This window comes from Narcine bancroftii, chromosome 11 (genome assembly GCF_036971445.1).
Source record: "Narcine bancroftii isolate sNarBan1 chromosome 11, sNarBan1.hap1, whole genome shotgun sequence".
In the NCBI taxonomy this organism is placed as follows: Eukaryota; Metazoa; Chordata; class Chondrichthyes; order Torpediniformes; family Narcinidae; genus Narcine; species Narcine bancroftii.
Genome location: NC_091479.1, coordinates 98,837,775 through 98,856,846, shown reverse-complemented (window position 1 = coordinate 98,856,846; position 19,072 = coordinate 98,837,775). Strand labels below are relative to the sequence as shown.

The following is a 19,072-nucleotide window of genomic DNA, read 5'->3' as shown; positions in this document are numbered from 1 at the left end:
TGGTCGCCTAATTATAGGAAGGCTATAAACAGAGTGGAGAGAGTGCAGAGGTTTACCAGAATGTTGCCTGGGTTTAAGCATCTGGAGTATGGGGAGAGATTGGACAGATTGGGTCTTTATTCTTTGGAGCGTAGAAGGATGAGAGGGGATTTGATAGAAGTATTTAAGATTATGAAAGGGATAGACAGAATGGATGTGGATAGACTATTTCCGTTAAGAGGAGGAAAGTTTAAAACAAGAGGACATGAGTTAAGAATTAAGGGGCAGAGGTTTAGAGGTAACATGAGGGGGAACTTCTTTACTCAGAGAGTGGTAGCTGTGTGGAATGATCTTCCGGGAGAAATAGTGGCGGCGGAGTCAATTGTATTATTTAAGAAAAGGTTGGACAGGTATATGGATGAGAAGAAGATGGAGGGTTATGGGCATTGTGTAGGGAGGTGGGACTAGAAAGGGGTGTTTGGTTCGGTGCGGACTAGAAGGGCCTAATGGCCTGCTTCCGTGCTGTAATTGTTATGTTATGTTATGACTTGATTCAGTGTGTAAAAGTAGATGACACATTTTTCTTGTTTATTTTTCATTGTGTGAAGACATTGTTTCATGGTTTTATTGTATTGTATATGTTGAATATTTATTGGCTTTGGAGGGGGGTGGGAAAGGGGGAGGGAAGGTAGGGGGAAAAAAGGGGAGAAAATGCCACTGTGTATATTTAATGAGAAACATTTGTATATATTTGTCCACAGTAAGAAAAATAAAATATATAAAAAAAAAGATAACAAAGGCATAGAATGTGCTTTGGGACTTCTATTTCCTTCACTTAGTAACACTAATGATCCAGCTGTTAGAATGGGATCTCAGCAGATTCAACTACCCACGACAATGACTTTATCTGTTGATGTGACTGCTGCGTAGTATACATGGAAATGAAGCCTATTTTCACAATAAGGACATGTGCAATCTGACAAAATTAGACAGACACGGTGACTCAAAACTGAGTACAAATGAAGTTCTGAAGCCGTTGGCAATAGTTGCATTCCATCAAAATCTATAACTTCATAGCTCTGTATATCCTTCAAATGGGAAAAACAACCAACTTTGTTCAATAAGTTCAGAAGCTCATGCAAGGAGTCATCAATCCAGAGAAGATGAGACACATGCATGTGCGTCATACCAAAGAAACTGGATACGGTAGGGATTCACAGAAAACACAGTTGGCGTAGCAGTTAGTGCAATGCCTTTATAGCGCCAGCGACCAGGATAGGGGCTCGAATCCTGTGCTGTCTGTAGGAGTTTGTACATTCTCTCCATGTCTGCGTGGGTTTTCCCTTGGGGCTCTGGCTTCCTCCCACCATTCAAAATGTATGGTGGAGGGAAGGGGGGGAAATGTAGGTTAATTGGATGTAAATTGGGTGGCACAGACCCGTGGGTTGAAATGGCCCGTTACCGTGCTGTGTGTCTAAATTTAAATCCATTTCCATTGGCCTGCAAATGACATTGCCAACAATATCAGCACACGGCATTATAACCTGCTTAACAATGTTCATTTTGGGTTCTGACTCTGCTCCAGATTAATTCATTTTAGAATAACTCCAGAAAATGAGTTAGGTTTGGTCTCGTCTTCATTATGTCATTTGATGTGTATCAAGAGGCCCCTGTAAAAGTAAAACCAAAGGGAATTGTGGGGAGGTTCTCCACGCAATCAACACAAATGTAAGTGCTATCCTTGTTGGGAGCCAATGCTATCTCCAGGACCTCAGTGCAAGAATTCCTCTGGTCAGTATCCTAAACCCAACCATTGTCAACTGTGTCATTAATGACTTTCTGCCATTTAGGAGAGGGTGTCCGCTGCTTATCTCATTTGCAACTTCTTAAACACTATCGTGCTCCTTAATCCGCACATGAAAAACAATCATTGGTAGGTTTCAACAAAAAAAAAATAAGATGCCTACCTCCCCACAACATTCAATGCTATCACCACAATACAGTCATAACTTAATTTTGCTGCATCAATAATGTGGCTGTAAGACCAGGGCAGAAGGTAGGTGTCTTAGAGTGAATCATTCATCTCTTGACTCCACAAAGCCTTTTCATCATTTATAAGAAACATCAGAATTGGATGGAGAGCTTTCGACTTGATAAGCTACAGCTCTCATTACTCAACGTCGACTCAAATTCAACGCACAAGCTGCAAAACGATCCACCTGACTGATATGGTACCCACATTTTAAACTTCAACCACCACTGTCACAATTATTAAAAAGCCCTGCAGCAATTTCCTAAGGTTAATTTTACAACTGCAAATCCATGCCCTTTATTACCTAAAAGGACAATAGGGGATTGGATGTAATATCTCCAAATTTGCACCATCCTGACTTGGAATTTTTGCACCATTCTTTCAACATTGTAGAGCTTAAATCTTAAATGCGGAAATTCGCATTGAAGTACTTTCACAAGACACAAACAGGAATGTTTCCAGGTGGCTGTTCATATCACTGTCTCAGGGCAAGTAGCTTTACCAATTACACACAATTGAACCTCTTCGTAAATTACATTTCATGAAATCCCCACAACTTTCATTGTATAGCTAAAAATGCTTCAACTGATGGCAAGTGCTCCATCTCATCTCCCATCGTGACCAAAAACAATCCTCAAAAATGGTCAGTACTACATTTGCAATCCAAAATGTATTCAACAAAGGCATGCAGACACATTTACGCAGAGGTCTGAAGAGAGGCTACTTACTTTCTGTTGTTGAAATTGCTATAATTATTTGACAGAGATGAAGGGGAAACCTTTGGCAATGTTGAAAAATTTGAAGTACTTGGAGACCTTGAAAAATAATGAAAGTATAACAATTGATAAAAATGGGGAAACAATCCGGTTTTTAAACATAGATGCTCATGACAATGTTTAAAGCATCAATGCATAATATAACTGAAAACATATTGGATACTAGCACAAAAGTACTATGATAGTTTCCTGAATTGAAATGGATGCTGGGAGGAAAACAGGAAGTTGATTCTCCTGGTCAGCGAACAAGGGAGCATAATGTCAGGGTCAAGGTTTTCCTATGAGATGGCCAAATTTCTTCACTCAGATAATCACTGGACCTTGATACCCCGTGGGTTTTGAAGAACTAGTCGTTGGCTATTTACACCTGACATAGAAAACAGAAAATAGGTGTAGGAGGAGCCCATTTGGCCCTTCAAGCCTACAACGCCAATCATTTTGATCATGGCTGATCATCCACTCAGTACCCTGTTCCAGCTCTCTCTCCATACCCCCTGATTCCCCTAGTCACAAGTACTAAATTTAACTCTCTCTTAAATATAGCTATGAAACCAGCTTCAATCACTTCCTGTGGCAGAGAATTCCATAAATTCACCACCCTCTGAGTGAAAAAATTCTTCCTCATATCAGTCCTAAAGGACTTCCCCTTTATCCTTAAACTGTGACCCCTGGTTCTAGACTTGCTCAACATTGGGAACAATCTTCCTGCATCTAGCCTGTCAAATCCCTTAAGAATTTTGAACGTTTCTATCATATCTCCTCTTAATCATCTAAACTCCAGCGAGTACAAGCCCAGTCTTTCTAACCTTTCTTCATATGCAAGTCCTGCCATCCCTGGTATCAATCAGGTAAACCTTTTCTGCACTCTCTCCATGGCAATGATGTCCTTCCTCTCAGATAAGACGACCAAAACTTTACTTAGATCTTTACTTTCTAAGAAAATGATGGGAGTGAAAATAGAGGTCTTGGCATGTATCAAACATGATCACTTGGAACAGTTGATCCTGTTCCTGAAGTCACCTAGACAACTTCTGTTTCCATTTCTTTTTCTCATCAAGTTACCTCAGGGAGGGATTTATTCTCGTCAAGAACTCAAACATCCTTCCAGTAGAATGGATCTAAGAAGCTAGATCTGATAATTAAGTCACAAGGAACTTCGTTATCCAGAATCTGATATAATCTGATAATTAAGTCACAAGGAATTTCGTTATCCAGAATCAGCCATTCTCAAACTTTTTTTTGACGATAAATCCCTTAATCCATATTAATGGTTCACGCACTAGAAAAGTATACAATGTATACAGTAAAGTATACATTACAGATCCTTGAATCAGTGAACTGAATGGCCTTTTATCATGTAGTTTCAGCTCCATTGATTCTGCAGAAGTGAAAGGCCGGTGAGCCTTACATCAGTAGTGGGCAAAATGATGGAATCCATTATTAAGGATGTAATAGCGGAGCATATGACTAGCAGAGAAGGGATCGGACAGAGTCAACATGGATTTACAAAAGGTAAATCGTGCTTGACAAATCTATTGGAATTCTTTGAGAGGGTGACAGGTAAAATAGATGGGGGAGAGCCAGTGGATGTGGTGTACCTGGACTTCCAAAAGGCCTTCGATAAGGTCCCGCATAAACGACTGGCTTCCAAAATCAAGGCTCATGGGATTGGGGGCAAAGTATTGATGTGGATTGAGAACTGGCTGGCAGGTAGTAGACAGAGAGTTGGGATAAATGGCTCGTTTTCTGAGTGGCAGGAGGTGACAAGTGGGGTGCCACAGGGATCTGTACTGGGACCCCAGCTGTTCACAATTTACATTAATGATCTGGATGAGGGGATTGGATGTAATATCTCCAAATTTGCAGATGACACAAAGCTAGGGGGGGGTTGTGTGCACGGAAGAGGGGGTCAGGAAGCTCCAGTGTGATTTGGATAAATTGAGGCACTGGGCAGATACATGGCAAATGCACTACAATGTGGATCAATGTGAGGTTATCCACTTTGGTAATACAAACCGGAGGGCAGATTACTATTTGAATGGCAATAGATTAAAAGATGGGGAAGAGCAGAGAGACCTAGGGGTACTTGTGCACCAGTCTCTGAAGGCAAGCATGCAGGTACAGCAGGCGGTTAAAAAGGCAAATGGTATGTTGGCCTTCATATCAAGAGGGTTTGAGTATAGGAACAAGGATACCTTACTGCAGCTGTACAGGGTCTTGGTGAGACCACACCTGGAGTATTGTGTGCAGTTTTGGTCACCTTATTTAAGGAAGGATGTTCTTGCAATGGAGGGAGTGCAGAGGCGATTCACCAGGCAGGAATGACTTATAAGGAAAGATTGCGCAAATTGGGATTGTACTCGCTGGAGTTTAGAAGATTGAGAGAGGATCTCATAGAGACATAAAATTCTGGCAGGACTGGACAGAATGGATGCAGATGGGATGTTTCCAATGGTGGGAAAATCCAGAACCCGGGGCCATGGTTTGAGGATAATAGGCAAACCATTTAGGACCGAGATGAGGAGGAATTTCTTTACCCAGAGGGTGGTGAATCTGTGGAATTCATTGCCACAGAGGGCAGTAGAGGTAGGTTCATTAAATCTATTTAAGAGGGAATTAGATATATTTCTTCAGTATGAGAGTATTAAAGGTTACGGAGAGAAGGCGGGGACAGGGTACTGAACTTTAAGATCAGTCATGATCTCGTTGAATGGCGGAGCAGGCTTGAAGGGTCGAATGACCTACTCCTGCTCCTGTCTTCTATGTTTCTATGTTAGCATAATTTCTGATCTGATAAAGATTTAACACAAATTATCTTTCTGCAGAAAAATCAACCGGAATAAAATTTTACACTGAGGTTGTCATTTAAGATGTAACGATCTCATTTATGAGCCGTGAATTTCAGATGGAGTAAGACGATTCTCTCACTCTCCCCAACCAGCTCCATCTAGCCTAATCTTTTAAATCAACTCGGTTCACCTATCACCTCTATCTTAGCATTTCCATTTCCCCCTCCCCACCTTATTTGGTTCCACCCATCAACTTCCAGTTTCTGTTTCACTCCTTAATCTCACATCTTTATACTGGCTATCTTCCCTCTAGCCTCAAGTAGGGACTCAACTCAAACCATTGGCAATTCCATTGTCTTCATAAATGATACCTGACCTGTGTTCTTCCATCATCTTATTTTCTGCTCCAATCATCCAATTTGCTTCTAGAAACTTGCAGCTGCAACCTGTTAACATGCTGCTGTTGTGCAGAGGGACTTGGGAGGGCTTGTGCATGAATCGCAAAAAGTTAGGTTGCAGGTGTAGCAGGTTATTAAGAAGGTAAATGGAATGTTGGCCTTCATCGCGAGAGGAATTGAATTCAGGAGTAGGGAGGTAATGTTGCAACTGTATAAGGTACTGGTGAGACCGCACCTGGAGTACCGTGTCCAGTTCTGGTCTCCATATTTGAGGAAGGATATACTGGCTTTGGAGACGGTCCAGAGGAGGTTTACTAGGTTGAGCAAAATAAAAACAATCTGCTGGTGGAACAGTGTCAGTGGGAAAAGAAGAATTGTCAACATTTAGAGTCAGAACCCTCTTCAAAAGTGAAGGATCCCGACCTGAACATTGGCCTTAATATTATTCTCAATACTTGTGTGGCAAAATATTGAGTTTTCTAATATTCTGCTGCGTAAACAAACACGTCCCTTTTGCTTCTATTGATGATTCTACATCAATTTACCATTTGGGTGAAACAAACTTTCCAACATTAAAAGCTATGAAATGTTTTGAGAGATTCAAAATAGAGGTAGTTTGGTTCTTAACCTCTGGAGAATCTTTTCACCCTTCGTAGGCTTTATCTCCATTGCATTTTTATATTTCATCGCCCTACCATAATATTTTCCTTCAAAATGTTACTTCATTACATTTTTACCACCCATATGCTGTATTAAGCTTTTAAGATGAGGGCTTGGCATGGTCAGGATCTAAATATTTATGTGGAAATTCCCAACTAATAATGCAAAGCAAGAGGCTGGAAACAATTAGACACATTAATGGAGGTTAATCATCATTAATCTCCAAGGAACGAGAGATGGAATTTAAATTGGACAAATGCAAAGTATTACAGTTAACCAAATTATTCTCTCTACCCATTTGTTCATATGTAACCAGTGAGTTGTGAATTCAAGTGACAAATATACCTCAGCATTTTGAATCTGCTTAATTTTAACAACCTTCTCAAACATGTGGAAATAGAAATGAGCAGAAAACTCAAATAATATGAATTCAACCAGAGAATGTGACTATTTTTACAGATTTGCCTGCTCTCATAGGATGCTTGAAAATTTGCATAGTTTACCCTTAAAATTCTGTATCCCTATTGCTAGCTATGTCAATGTGGAGTAAAATTACTGACAAAAAATTCAATGCATTGAGTGCAGAATTTGTAGGCCAGTTTCTATTTCCACAGAGAAAGTTAAAGTTTCATGGTAAGGCAACACTTGCAGCTTTTCTTCTGGTAAATATTCCACGTCTCACTGCAAAAGTGCCAATTTATTTTCATTTTTTAAATGATCCAAAATATTCAAGTTTGCATCAGCAATCACTCAAGAGGCAAAATGTGCCACGCAAGGTCAGGACATAAAACCACAGAACGTTACAGCACAGACAGCAAACCCTTCTTGACCGTGCCATTATTCTGCATAGTTTACTGACCTGCACCTATTCCATATTCCTCCATACCCCCAATCAAGTACTGGTCCAATTTTTTCTTAAAAGTTAAAAATGAACCACTTCACCTGGCAGTAAAAACAATGCTGGAGAAACTCAGCTGGTCAAATAGTATATTTTATGTAGCAAATATACATTACCATGTTTCAGGGTTGAGCCCTTTGTTCCATTATTCATCTCATTCCAGCCCATGCTGATCAAGTTGGCATTCTGGGCTAACTTCATCTGGCTGAGATTTGGTCCATATCCTTCTAAAACCTTACTGACCATCCATCTACCTAAATATTTTTTGAATAGCGTAAATGTACCCACTTCTATAGCTTCTTTTGGCTTGTAAGAAATAGCATTGTAACAAATGGGATTCTAACCACTAAATGCAAAAAACATAATAGACATTTTAAGAATTCATGGTTTGTTAAGATTCCAATTTCATATCCTTACATTGGTTTATAATGCTAGTGTTGCCTAACAGGCCCTGGGAGATTGTAGATGTTTGCAGAAGTTACAAATTAAACTGAAACATAGACCAGATACAGGCCTTATTTGACAAGGGGTGGAAAACATTCCCATTTACAAAACACAATTTACTTCACCACATAAATTGAACAGATGTCTAAACCCCTTGGACTCTGGCCCCTTTTAACCTTTCATAACATATGTTTGGACTGAGTCCATGGGTAAATGTATAGTATGAACCAGCTGGTGGTTTGGTATAAAATTTGTCCCGGAAAAATGGGGACATGGAATCCAAAGGGTTAAAGTGTTTGACAACAGGCATTTAAGAAAGAGAAGTCCATTTTTCTTCCAGACTTATACTTACATTAATGTGTTGAGTGAGGTTTCTAAATCTGTAATTAACTTGAGGGTCTTTGATGCCCTTAATCACTAAAGGGAGCAGCACAGATCAAATTCTAGTAGAAGGAAGCTTTGAAATGGAACTCGCACAAGCTTCAGCGTCATATCTTGACGAGCTCAAGAAGGTGACCAAAAAGAGTCCGCTAGCCTCTTCCGTCAGCTGCAGAACCATGCTGTTGGTTGCTCGACTCTGGGCCACATCAGTCACAGCTTGTGTTTATTTGCAGAGTCTTGCATGTTTTGCACTTTTTTTGGTGTTACATTGCAATTTGTTCCACCCCTGAGCACTTTTGAAAAGTGTTAAAAGCATACTCCAAAAATCCCATCAAAATGAGAAATGAGGGATGGCTCCTTTTCCCTCCACGCAGGTCATTGGCCTGAAATATATTTTGACACAGGAAGGATAGAGAAAAAAAGGGGAAGGGAAAGTTTGGGAAATAGCGTTCACCTCAACAAGTTAATGGGGGAGTAAAAGATGATAACCTGTTCATTTCTATCAAATCTCATGCAAGTTTTGTTACCTGACTGCCAAAGAGCAAAGTATTAAATGTCAGCTTGCATTTTGACTCCCAATTACATTCACTCTTCAAGCTTTACTGCCTATTTCTGCTTATCCATAAAAAGATTGGATTGGAATACAAAATTTTAAACTGCCAGCATTTGTTCATCCCTCAAGATTTACATGCTCAGAAACAGAATAGGAATTACCACAATTCTGATCAACATCAAAATCCCTCTCTTCTTGAATATTTTTAAGAGTTCAAAAAGAAAGATTAAATTTAACACTCTTAATATAGGGTGAATCACAAACCTAAATGCAAATTCCCATTTGGGACACTTGTAAAATTTATGAACTTGGGTGATGTGTGTGTATAGTGTGCAGGTTTTTATCTATAACTAGATGGGTTTCTTTTAAGTGCCTCAGCTTCCTCTCAAGACAAGTCTGTCCATGGCCTTGTGCACTGGCAAATCAGCGTCACCCGTAAATTTGAGGAGCAACAACCATATTATTCCGCCCAGGCACTTCTCCATCCGGTTGGCATGAACATTGACTCTTCCAGATTATGCTCACCTACTCCCCGTTCTCCCCCCCTTACCCGGTTTTCACTTGTGCCCTCCATCTCTTATCCACTTATTAGCCTGTGCTCCTCCCCCTGTCCGTCCCTCCCTGTCTATATTTTGTTCGTACCTTGAAGGGTTCAAGCTCAAAAAGTTGGTTCTGTATCTTTACCTTTGGTATATAAAGTACACTGACCTGCTGAGTTTCTCCAGTGTTGTTTTTACTCATCTCAAGACATGCTGGTAAGTTAATTGACCACAGTAAATCCCAAGTCTGGGTGGATAGCAAGAGAATCAGGGTATGCAAGGCCAAAGAGGTTACAGAGAAACAATGCGGGAGAAAAGGACTGAAAGCTACCATGGACTTAGTGGGCTAAATGGAAATATGAAATGGCTTTGTCTCCTCTTACGAGTTGGTCACTGGAAATACAATTAATAACCAATTATCAAATTAAAAGAAAAATCTGGTTAATTTAATTCAAAGAAAATAATAAGAATGAAATAATCAACAGAGATGTGCTATTGAACAAATATTATTTTTAAAACCATATCAGTGACTCAATTTTGACTATTTGGGTCCCTGCTCGTTTAAAAAAATACATCCAATATAAATCACGACACTGGAAATTTGCTTTTATCTATTGAATAAAATTAATTAGAGTAGCAATGCAAAATCACCACAGCAGAAAATGTTATTCAAGTTATTGAGTCTACAGCATCATGCAGGTTCATTGCAAATCATAAAGATCTTCCTTGCAAAGAATTGTATGGAGCTTACAGTAGGAAGCCAAAACTAAATAAGCTCAAGGACCAAAAGCACCTATCTGATTTTAATCCATATGGGAATCCTGTCTCACTGTTTCCTTTAATGTAACAATTTCATAATTTCTGTACTTGGCTGCTTCAATCTTGTGGTTAATTCTCCCAGTAGCTATTCAGCCTCAGTGTGTCTGATTAGTAACCATCAGTGAGCTATTTAGATACAAAGGCTTTCATCGGCAAACATAATACAGTAAAATTCGTGGTGTCCGTCACCTCAGGAGATTTGTAGATGACGGATAAGTGAATTTTCTGGATACTTGAGATTGTGTGTTGTGTGATTAGCAAGGCACGCCAATTTTAAACTTGAATTTTTTTATCTCTTTATTTTCTATGATCTTTTTTTTCTCCCAGCTGCTTGCATTCCAGATAACAGGGTTTTACTGTAATACCCTTCCCTCTCACTCAAATTTCCAAACAAGAGCTGGTGACCAACATCAAAAAAAGTTATTTTTGCTTTGCCTATTTTTTAGGGATAAAAAAAATAACAAATGCCCTCTTTCGCCCACTGCTGCAACTATGGTGATAGTGGATCAATAATAAAGCCTTTGATCTTGGTACTTTCTGCCATCTTTGCATCATATATTTATCAGCTATTCAAATGCCTTTTAAGTAGCCATTTCTGTCATTGCTCTTAATGCTGAGAAAGTTTTCTCCAAGTCACAAATTCAGTTCAACTTCACTGTTGTTTGGACAGATGGTGGTAGAAAAAGTGTATTTAAGAATATCAGAGTAATTGAGAGACAGTAGAATACTTATACACAGGAAGGAGATAAAAGTTGTGAAGTTGGGCATACTCACAACGTGACATGTTACCTGCAGAGCTCGGGGATTCGTTGGACATCTTTGTTTTTATTTGTGGCTACATGAAGTGCTTCACTTTTCTAAAGGACATTTCCTTGCCTGTCTTTAACTTTCACCAAACCCCCAACCACATTTCTATCTTCCGTAGAATTTTCAACTTCATTTTTGTTTTTTTTTAAAAAGAAATCTCCTCTGCCAACTTAAGGACTTCAGCTTCCTCCGTCCAGACAGTGCCTGTGCCCATGATCCTTCCTTCTCCAAGGGACAACTTAAAACTCACTTCCAAGGCCAAGCATTTAGTCACCCCTTGAAACATCGGTTTTGCTCCAGTCAGATTTAAATGAAGTGCCTTAGAACTACTATTCACAATCCTCGCTGAAAGACACAATGTTGTAAGGAGTTACAACATTTTAAACTATTTTTGTTTAGCAATAGTTTCTGTTGTCATTTTTATACTGATCTGAACCTAGCTCCTCTAGGTCTGCCTTCGGTGGCTCCAGTTTCAACTATTTCATCTCCTCTAGTGGGTCAATAGGTGTTCAGAGGATAGGCACAGGATCAAGTTTTTGAACCTTTCGTAAAATGTCATAATCACTGCTTGAGTAATCGGAGACAAACATATGAAGGGTTCATAACTAAGAAGCTATTTCAAAAAAATGCAACACTGCAGCATATTTTACATTTTCACAATAATCAGAATGATTTTATTCTGATGTACACGAGATTAACTTCCTCTCTGCAATAGTAATGAGAGATTTCACTTCAGCCTCCTTACAAATAAAATATTCACAGACAGCTATAGTGTTTTTTAAACGTAATTAATATATACCATTCCACGAGTTGTCTTTCCACCCGAGGTATTGCTGGGAACAGTAGTACTTAATTGGTTGAAGAGTAACCTCTTACAAAATATAGCCCTATCACATTCAGCTACTCCACAGAACAATGGAAGTACACAAAAAAAACAAAAATATTTTTATTTATGGGAAAAGAATAACAAGCAAAAGTTTATGAATATTTTAGAATAATGCCGTTCAAATCTGTCCTGCAAGATCAGCTCAATTTGCATTCAGCATTTTTATTGTTGCCTTTCACCTCAGGGGACTAATTCAAAGCTGCCATTGGCTTATATGCTTATGACTGATCACTGTATTTGGAAGGAAGAGAAAAGTAAAAATGGGAATCTGATGTAAAGATACAGGAATCCAATGTAGCAAACTTTTTCCTTTTTAAAATTACAGACTTTCTGGACTTCATTCCAAGAAACCAAAACCTTCATGAATGTCAATGAAAGCCAGCTTCAAATGTTGAATATCTCAAGAGGCAAAATGCAGAAAAAGCAGTGTTGCTGAAGTTGCCTGGGAACAGAAGCAAAAAGGCATGATTTTTAACTCAGGACAATGTGGCCCAGATATCCCAAGCTTAGAACCAACTGTGAAAATTGAGGAGGGAAATCCAGTGCTTTGTGGCAGGAGGCAGGATAGCAAGTGGAAATGTCAAAGAAATTTCCCAAGCCCTTCAAGAAATGCTTCCCCATACTGTCAATGCTGCATTTCTGTTCACTCACATCCTACGATGCACCAAAACAAGCTCCTTAGCACGAGGAAAATTTATTAAGTTTATTAAATTAATTCAGAATAGGTGCTCTTGCCGGCAAAGCTGGCGTTTATTCCAATCCCTGACAGGATTTGTGAAAATGATGCCAGTTTCTTCTTGGTCATCGCAACCCATGAACAAAAGTAATGATGACATGTTTCCATGAGGGGTGACATAATGTTTCTGCATTATTACATCTTGTGTGTTAATACATGCCATAAAGAGATCTTGAAACCTGTTCATGTCAGACTGGCCATTTCTGATGATGGGTCATCCAATAATACTGTCTCTACTTCTTTCTCTCCACTGATTATGTTTGGTCTGCTGAGTATTTCCAGCATTCACTTTTATTTCAGATTTCCTACAACTGCATTAGCTGGATCCAGCATTTGTTCTTTAACTCTCTTGCTGAGAAGGCAGGGAAGTGCGAATGAGGGGGAGAATGGATCAGTGCACGTGGAGTGGACTTGACGGACCAAATGGCCTGCTTCTGTTCGTATATCTTATGACCTTACCGTCTCTTCTTTTACACTTCTCCAGAAAGATCTACTATTAACAAGTATTTACAATCTTCCTTAAACACCAACAGCATTTGAGTCAGCTGAATTCTGCCCTATCATAAATATTGTTTTCTCTACTCTTCCTTGCTTGCAACTTTAAAGATGTTTTTCCCCCCATTTTGCCATTTCTGATGAAAGATCATCAACCTGAAATGTTAATTTTGCCTCTCTTACCACAGTGTCACCAGCACTTTCTGTTTTGATTCCTCTAGAAAAGGCCAGCTGTTAGTTGCAAAATATATAATCCTCAATAGGCATTCAGAAAAGTATTTTACATGTTTCAAGAAGCATCATCATCAACTCCTCAGGGAAGCTTGACCTAAGCAATAAATGCAACAATCACAAATTAAAGCAAAAAAAAAAATTTCTGTTCAGGACTTAGAAGCCACAACTTACTAAACAGGAATGTGTGGAAAAACTTCAATCATGAACTTCAATCATCAGTCATGAGTCTAGGAATTTAATGAGATTGCTGAGATATTTGAGCAACAAAGAGTTAAAGAACTTTTTTAAAAAATGCAAGAAAACAAAAACTCACTTATTGGTAGAAGGACCTCTTGGCCATGTTCCATCTTCATTTTTTTGTTCTATTACCAATACCTTTCAATAAAATTAGAATTAAATTAGGTGGCTGAAAACGATTCAAAACATCAGCTGTGTGTACTTGCTTGGAAAAACAGCTCATTTATTGTGCATTAATCTTTGTAAAGGATAAATATAAATACAGTAAAACCCCTGGTATTTGGCACCTGTGGGGATTGGTAGATGCCGACTAAGTGAATTTTAAGTGAATTTTCTGGTTTCTTGAGATTGCGTGATGCGTGACTGGTGAATTGATGGTGAGACGCGCCAATTTTAAACTTCCGTATTTTTTACCTATTCATTTTCCGTGATTTCTTTTTCAGGTTGCTTGAATTCTGGATTATAGGAGTTTTACTGTACATAAAAATATTACACTTTCTGGTGAGCTTCCCTTCTCCCTCCTGCCCAAACTTGCAATGTAAAATCCCAATTAAATTTATTTATTTTGCAATTATATTCTTCTCACATGTAATGAAACTGCATTCACAGTACGACGGCTTTATGTAATAAATTTTAATTATTAATCTCGACAGAGATTTTAAAAAGGAACAAAGAAAATTTGGATATATTCAACCACTCTTTGAAATTTTTGGATGTTTAACCACTCTTTCAAGCAAAGAATATATTTGTGCTTGCTGTGTGAAAGTTATACAATACAAAACATTGAAAATGTTGAGCACCTGCAAATGTTAGAATGTGCTAAAAGTACATCTGTGAAAAGAGTAAGTAGTTTATGGTGCTGTTCTCAGAAAGTAAAACCTTTAATTAACCAATATTTTTCATGCTCTTAATTTAATTATCCAATCCCCTTTCCATACCAACTCTTCCTCAATTACACTGAATGCACTTTGTTATAGGCAAACTTCCTGCATGGAACCTACTCATCAAATTTTGAACCCACTACTTTTATACAACTACCATCTAAAAACATAGCTTCTGAAATGCCCACATGTTCTTGTTAGTCCACCCAACCTACAAAGTCATTCGGAACTAATCACTCAAAATATCAAAAGACTGACCTTCCATGGACTCCAAAACACGAGGACATTGTAGAGAACAAAAAACACTATGGAACAGGTGGGGGAGGAAATCCCATCTGTAACTCAGCACTTTAGACAGAATGTAATGTATTAAGCTATTTCTATGATTCAAATGAAAAATGATTTGCAAACAGCTAGAATGTTATCAAAGAATTAAATATTTTCCAAAAATAATAGCAGCAGTAGTTATAATATTATGGATGAAAAGTAAATAGGAAACAGTTCTCTCCTCTGCCTGTGATAGTCAGGCTAAACCAAGTTTTAGCCATACAACTGGGTTAATTCCCTGCCTAGTTTAAGTGCTCCCATTTGAAGTAACAGGAAGTAGACTAACATTTATGGATACACAACAACAAAGCGGGCAGCACTGCTGTCTCACAGTTCCAATGGCCCAAGATTGTTTCTGACCTTTGGTGTGTCTGCATGGAGTTTACATGTTCTTCCAGTGTGACCACATGGATTTTCCCCAGGTGCTTCAGTTTTATTCAAGGATGTACTGGTTGGTAAGTTAATTGGTTACTGTACATTATGCATAATGGAGATAGGTTGTAGAAACATCAGAGTGGTATTGACAGGCACGTGAGACAGTAGGGGTTACAGCGAAATAAATGAGGAAATGGGATCATTCCAACCCGACATAGGATTTGAGGCTAAACAGTTTATTTCTATGTAATAAGAAAATATGAAAATTAACTTCTGTAACAGTTCAGAGAGGAAAGATGTAATCCAGCAACTTGTGACAAACAACACGTAAAAGTTAGAACAATGCCATTAGCAGCCAACTCAAAAATTCCTCAAAGGATTGACTAATATTCCTCCTTATATTCTTAGTCAAACAACTAAGAGTACCCACAACCAATGAAAATAGGTTCCATCAAAGAAACACTCAAGGTTGGGGTCATGGAAGAGGTAAAAGAATCGGCAATTTTAAAGCAATGAATTAACCATGCTGAACAGGTAAAAGTGTGTATCTTAGCCCTTTGGACTGCAGCCATTTTTAACCTTTCATAATAAATACTCCAGACTGGGTCCATGGGTAAACTACAGTACAAACACCAGTATGAATCAGCTGGTGGGTGGGTACAAAACTAGTCCCTGAAAACCAGGACACAGAGTATATGAGCTTGTTGGTAGTCCCTGGAAACGAGGACATGTGTATACAGGCTTGTTGGTAGTCCCTAAAAACTGGGATATGGAGTCCAAAGGATTAAGATTTCTCAAAGAAAAATCACAATTAGATCAATGTTCTTTTTCCTTCCACTGATGAGATCTTATTGAATCCTATAAAATGGATACAAAGGGGTGAAGGGTGACACGGAACAGATTTGCAGCATCGACAATCTCATCTACAAAAAGGTTATTGGGTCTATTTTCCAGCCCGATTCTCTTCCATTTGATTAAAAAAAAAATCCAGTATAATATTTGGAATCAGAAACTCATTAGTTTTCGGAACCAAACCTTCACAACATCTCCCCTCACCTTTGATGGCAAAACACCATATTTTAAACTACTATACCTGCCCTTGATATAGTCCTGCATCTTGAATTGTGCTATCAGGCTTATTCAGAGGTTCAAATGTGTTGCTCATGTACTTATTCCATAATCTAATTTCCTTTTCATCTGGGATACTAAACAATTTCCGCATCTCCTTTTCAATTGTATCTGAAATGTAAAGCAGAAACATAAATTAGGAACCCCTTCCGAGGAATTAGATCAGAAGATATATTCAAAGTTTGACACAGTAACTAATTTACTGTATACACCGTTGTATAGGACAATCCGAAATTTAAAATTTACACCTTAAAATCTGGTTGTCCTATACAAAGGGTCTAAAATTCTTACCTTGATGATGAAGTCGCAACACCGCCACCCTCTTCCTGCCAATTTTCACCTAAACACCACTTTAGGTGGAAATTCTGGGGTCATCCTATACGACAGCGCATATGGTAATTATTCAGTGATACAAACAGTAGTTCTTTTGGTTATTGGCCTCTGAAGTATTTTATGTTTGAAGCTCCCTCAATCTGTGATCCTGCATACAATGTGCACTTTCATTCCAACAATGAAAACCACTTGGATTAGCAAACCTTTCAATGTTCATAATTCAAAAGTAGCTCTCATGTACCTCTAATTTTGTACCTGCAATGTCAGATGTACGACTCAGATAATTTTATTTAAAAATTAAATCATTACCAAATCTGATTTATTCAAAAGGTTGAAAAGCAAGTGACATGGGAAAAAGCGATGGCTGCCCTGCCCTCCTAGAATTCAGTGAGGCAGAGAAAGGGCTGTATGCATGGCTGCATGCATGGAGTACTCATGGAGGGGCTTTTCTGCCATACGGAATTCTGGGACAGGTCTGCCATAACTTTTTCCCATGGCCTTTATAAATTGTGTTTGACAGGGTTACCAACTTTCCCACACTGAATATAAATTGTCCACTATTGCTAATTATTGCTAGCACTTTTCTCTCTCACTGCGACTTTCCCACCGCAAAGTTTATACCTTCATTTTAATCTTTTCTTTCCTTCACATTCTTGCACTCATGCAAAAACATGCATTATTTCTGTCCTAGAATGCAATTCTCACTTTTGCACTCTGCTAATCTGCATGCCGGAGTCAGTAGATGCCAGGGATTGTAGTAGGTGGTTTCACGCCGGCGTTCAGATAATTTTGCTTTCACACTTGACTCTTATCCAGCCAATTGGCCGTTAATTCCTGGGACAAGATGAAAATGTGAAAGGGGCTATTGACACCAGTTATTTTTACTCCAGTTTTGTAGTCAACAGAATTTAAATTTCTCAGTTAACATTTTAAATGCATTTGAATCTTTAGTCTACTAACTGCCTTGATAATTTTTAGAGCAGAATTTTTTTAATTAAAGAAGAGAATCCATTTAGCTCAAGAGAAAGATAAGCTCCCTTCAAAAGTTAGGTGATTCAAATGAACAGATTTTATGCCCACCTTGTATGAGCTGGGTTTATTCTGTTTGGGAGCACGCAACCCAAGAGAGCAAACAAGTTTGCATTCCTGCTCACCACTTTTTAAAAAAAAATATTTTAAAATAAAAAACAAAACATTTGGACACTGCATCAAAGCTGATCGATGTCTAGAATCAATAAACATTTTGTAAACTTTTGTGAACAAAAGAGACTGAAGTGAGCTACACAAAAACATCTTTACATGGGATCAGTGAGAAAACAACGCCCTCAGGTAAAGGAGGCCATGCAGAGCAGCAAAAAAATAATTTAATTGAGAGGAATCACATACCTATGATGTCGGCTTTGCTAAATCGCCTTGTTATCACACTGTTCATGTTCCCATTTTCACACAATTTCAGTTCTGTTAGATAAACTTCCACCTTGCAGTGTTTCACAAACATACCCTGTTCCACTACCTGAAAAGAAAAAAACAAAGCAAATATACCCATAGAAAGAATATGCCCTTTTAACTTAATAGGATTATACTATATTGCATGCCAAGGGCTGGGGGGTGGGGGGGGGAGATAAATAGTTTCACTGTTTATTAATGTAAAATTATACTCCATAATTGCCTCCAGACCTTGCCACTTCAGAGTGCAGCAGTTGAAGTTAGTCCTCATTAAGTTTGTCTTGATACAGAAGGTGTAAACATTAAAAAAAAAACTTGACAAATTTGAAACATCATGAAGCAAACTAAATTTCAAATTTGTTTGCATGTCCTTATATTCAATCCCATTATCCAACATATTCCAACTCACAATCTGGAAGTTGCCTACCCTTTTCTAATTCTTTTTAATATCTCTGTGTTGATTTTTGGTTATGCATTTCTCCTATTTGCAGAACATTACGCCTTTACTGGCTCCACGTGCAAATACATTTCACTATGCATAAACATCACCTTTAGTTTTTAAAATCAGAAACTCCATACCCTCACGAGGAATAGTTAGGTTAATAGAAAGCCCCACCAAATATTCTCTGGTCAACTATGCCCAATATATGAACTAAACATACCAGCACACCATCACCCTCCTCCAAAATTTGGCTCACGTATCTCAAAAATGGCAGAGATTAATTAGGTTCCCGAATGTACACCAATAGAACAGCATCTAGATAATATACCACAACAATCACCAATCTGTGATGCCACTGCTGACATCAGGACACAAAGATCTAAAGAATTTACTGGCAGAAACTTTATATTAGAGTGTAAATTGATCAGTTTCATGTTTTACTAGGACTATGACTGACGAGTTGAACAACTGCTTGCG

General features: G+C 38.5%; 1 protein-coding gene across 21 annotated transcripts in view; it reads right to left on the bottom strand.

Moving 5' to 3' along the window:
- LOC138746185 (ubiquitin carboxyl-terminal hydrolase 15-like) overlaps window positions 1-19,072 on the bottom strand; it is a 103,727-nt gene that overhangs the window by 58,269 nt on the left and 26,386 nt on the right. For 13 of the 21 annotated variants that reach the window (XR_011346750.1, XM_069904184.1, XM_069904181.1 and 10 more), the window contains 4 exons: window positions 18,094-18,220; window positions 16,340-16,485; window positions 13,740-13,801; window positions 2,740-2,826 (listed from right to left, as the gene is read on the bottom strand). Coding sequence is in view for 16 of the 21 variants with exons in the window: in XM_069904184.1 (XP_069760285.1) it covers window positions 2,740-2,826; window positions 13,740-13,801; window positions 16,340-16,485; window positions 18,094-18,220 (422 nt within the window). In the remaining 5 variants the exon portion in view is untranslated. Of the gene's footprint in view, window positions 1-2,739; window positions 2,827-11,790; window positions 12,404-13,375; window positions 13,521-13,739; window positions 13,802-16,339; window positions 16,486-18,093; window positions 18,221-19,072 lie in introns of those variants that run through there. The other 8 variants (XM_069904186.1, XM_069904174.1, XM_069904179.1 and 5 more) reach the window with 6 other exon arrangements.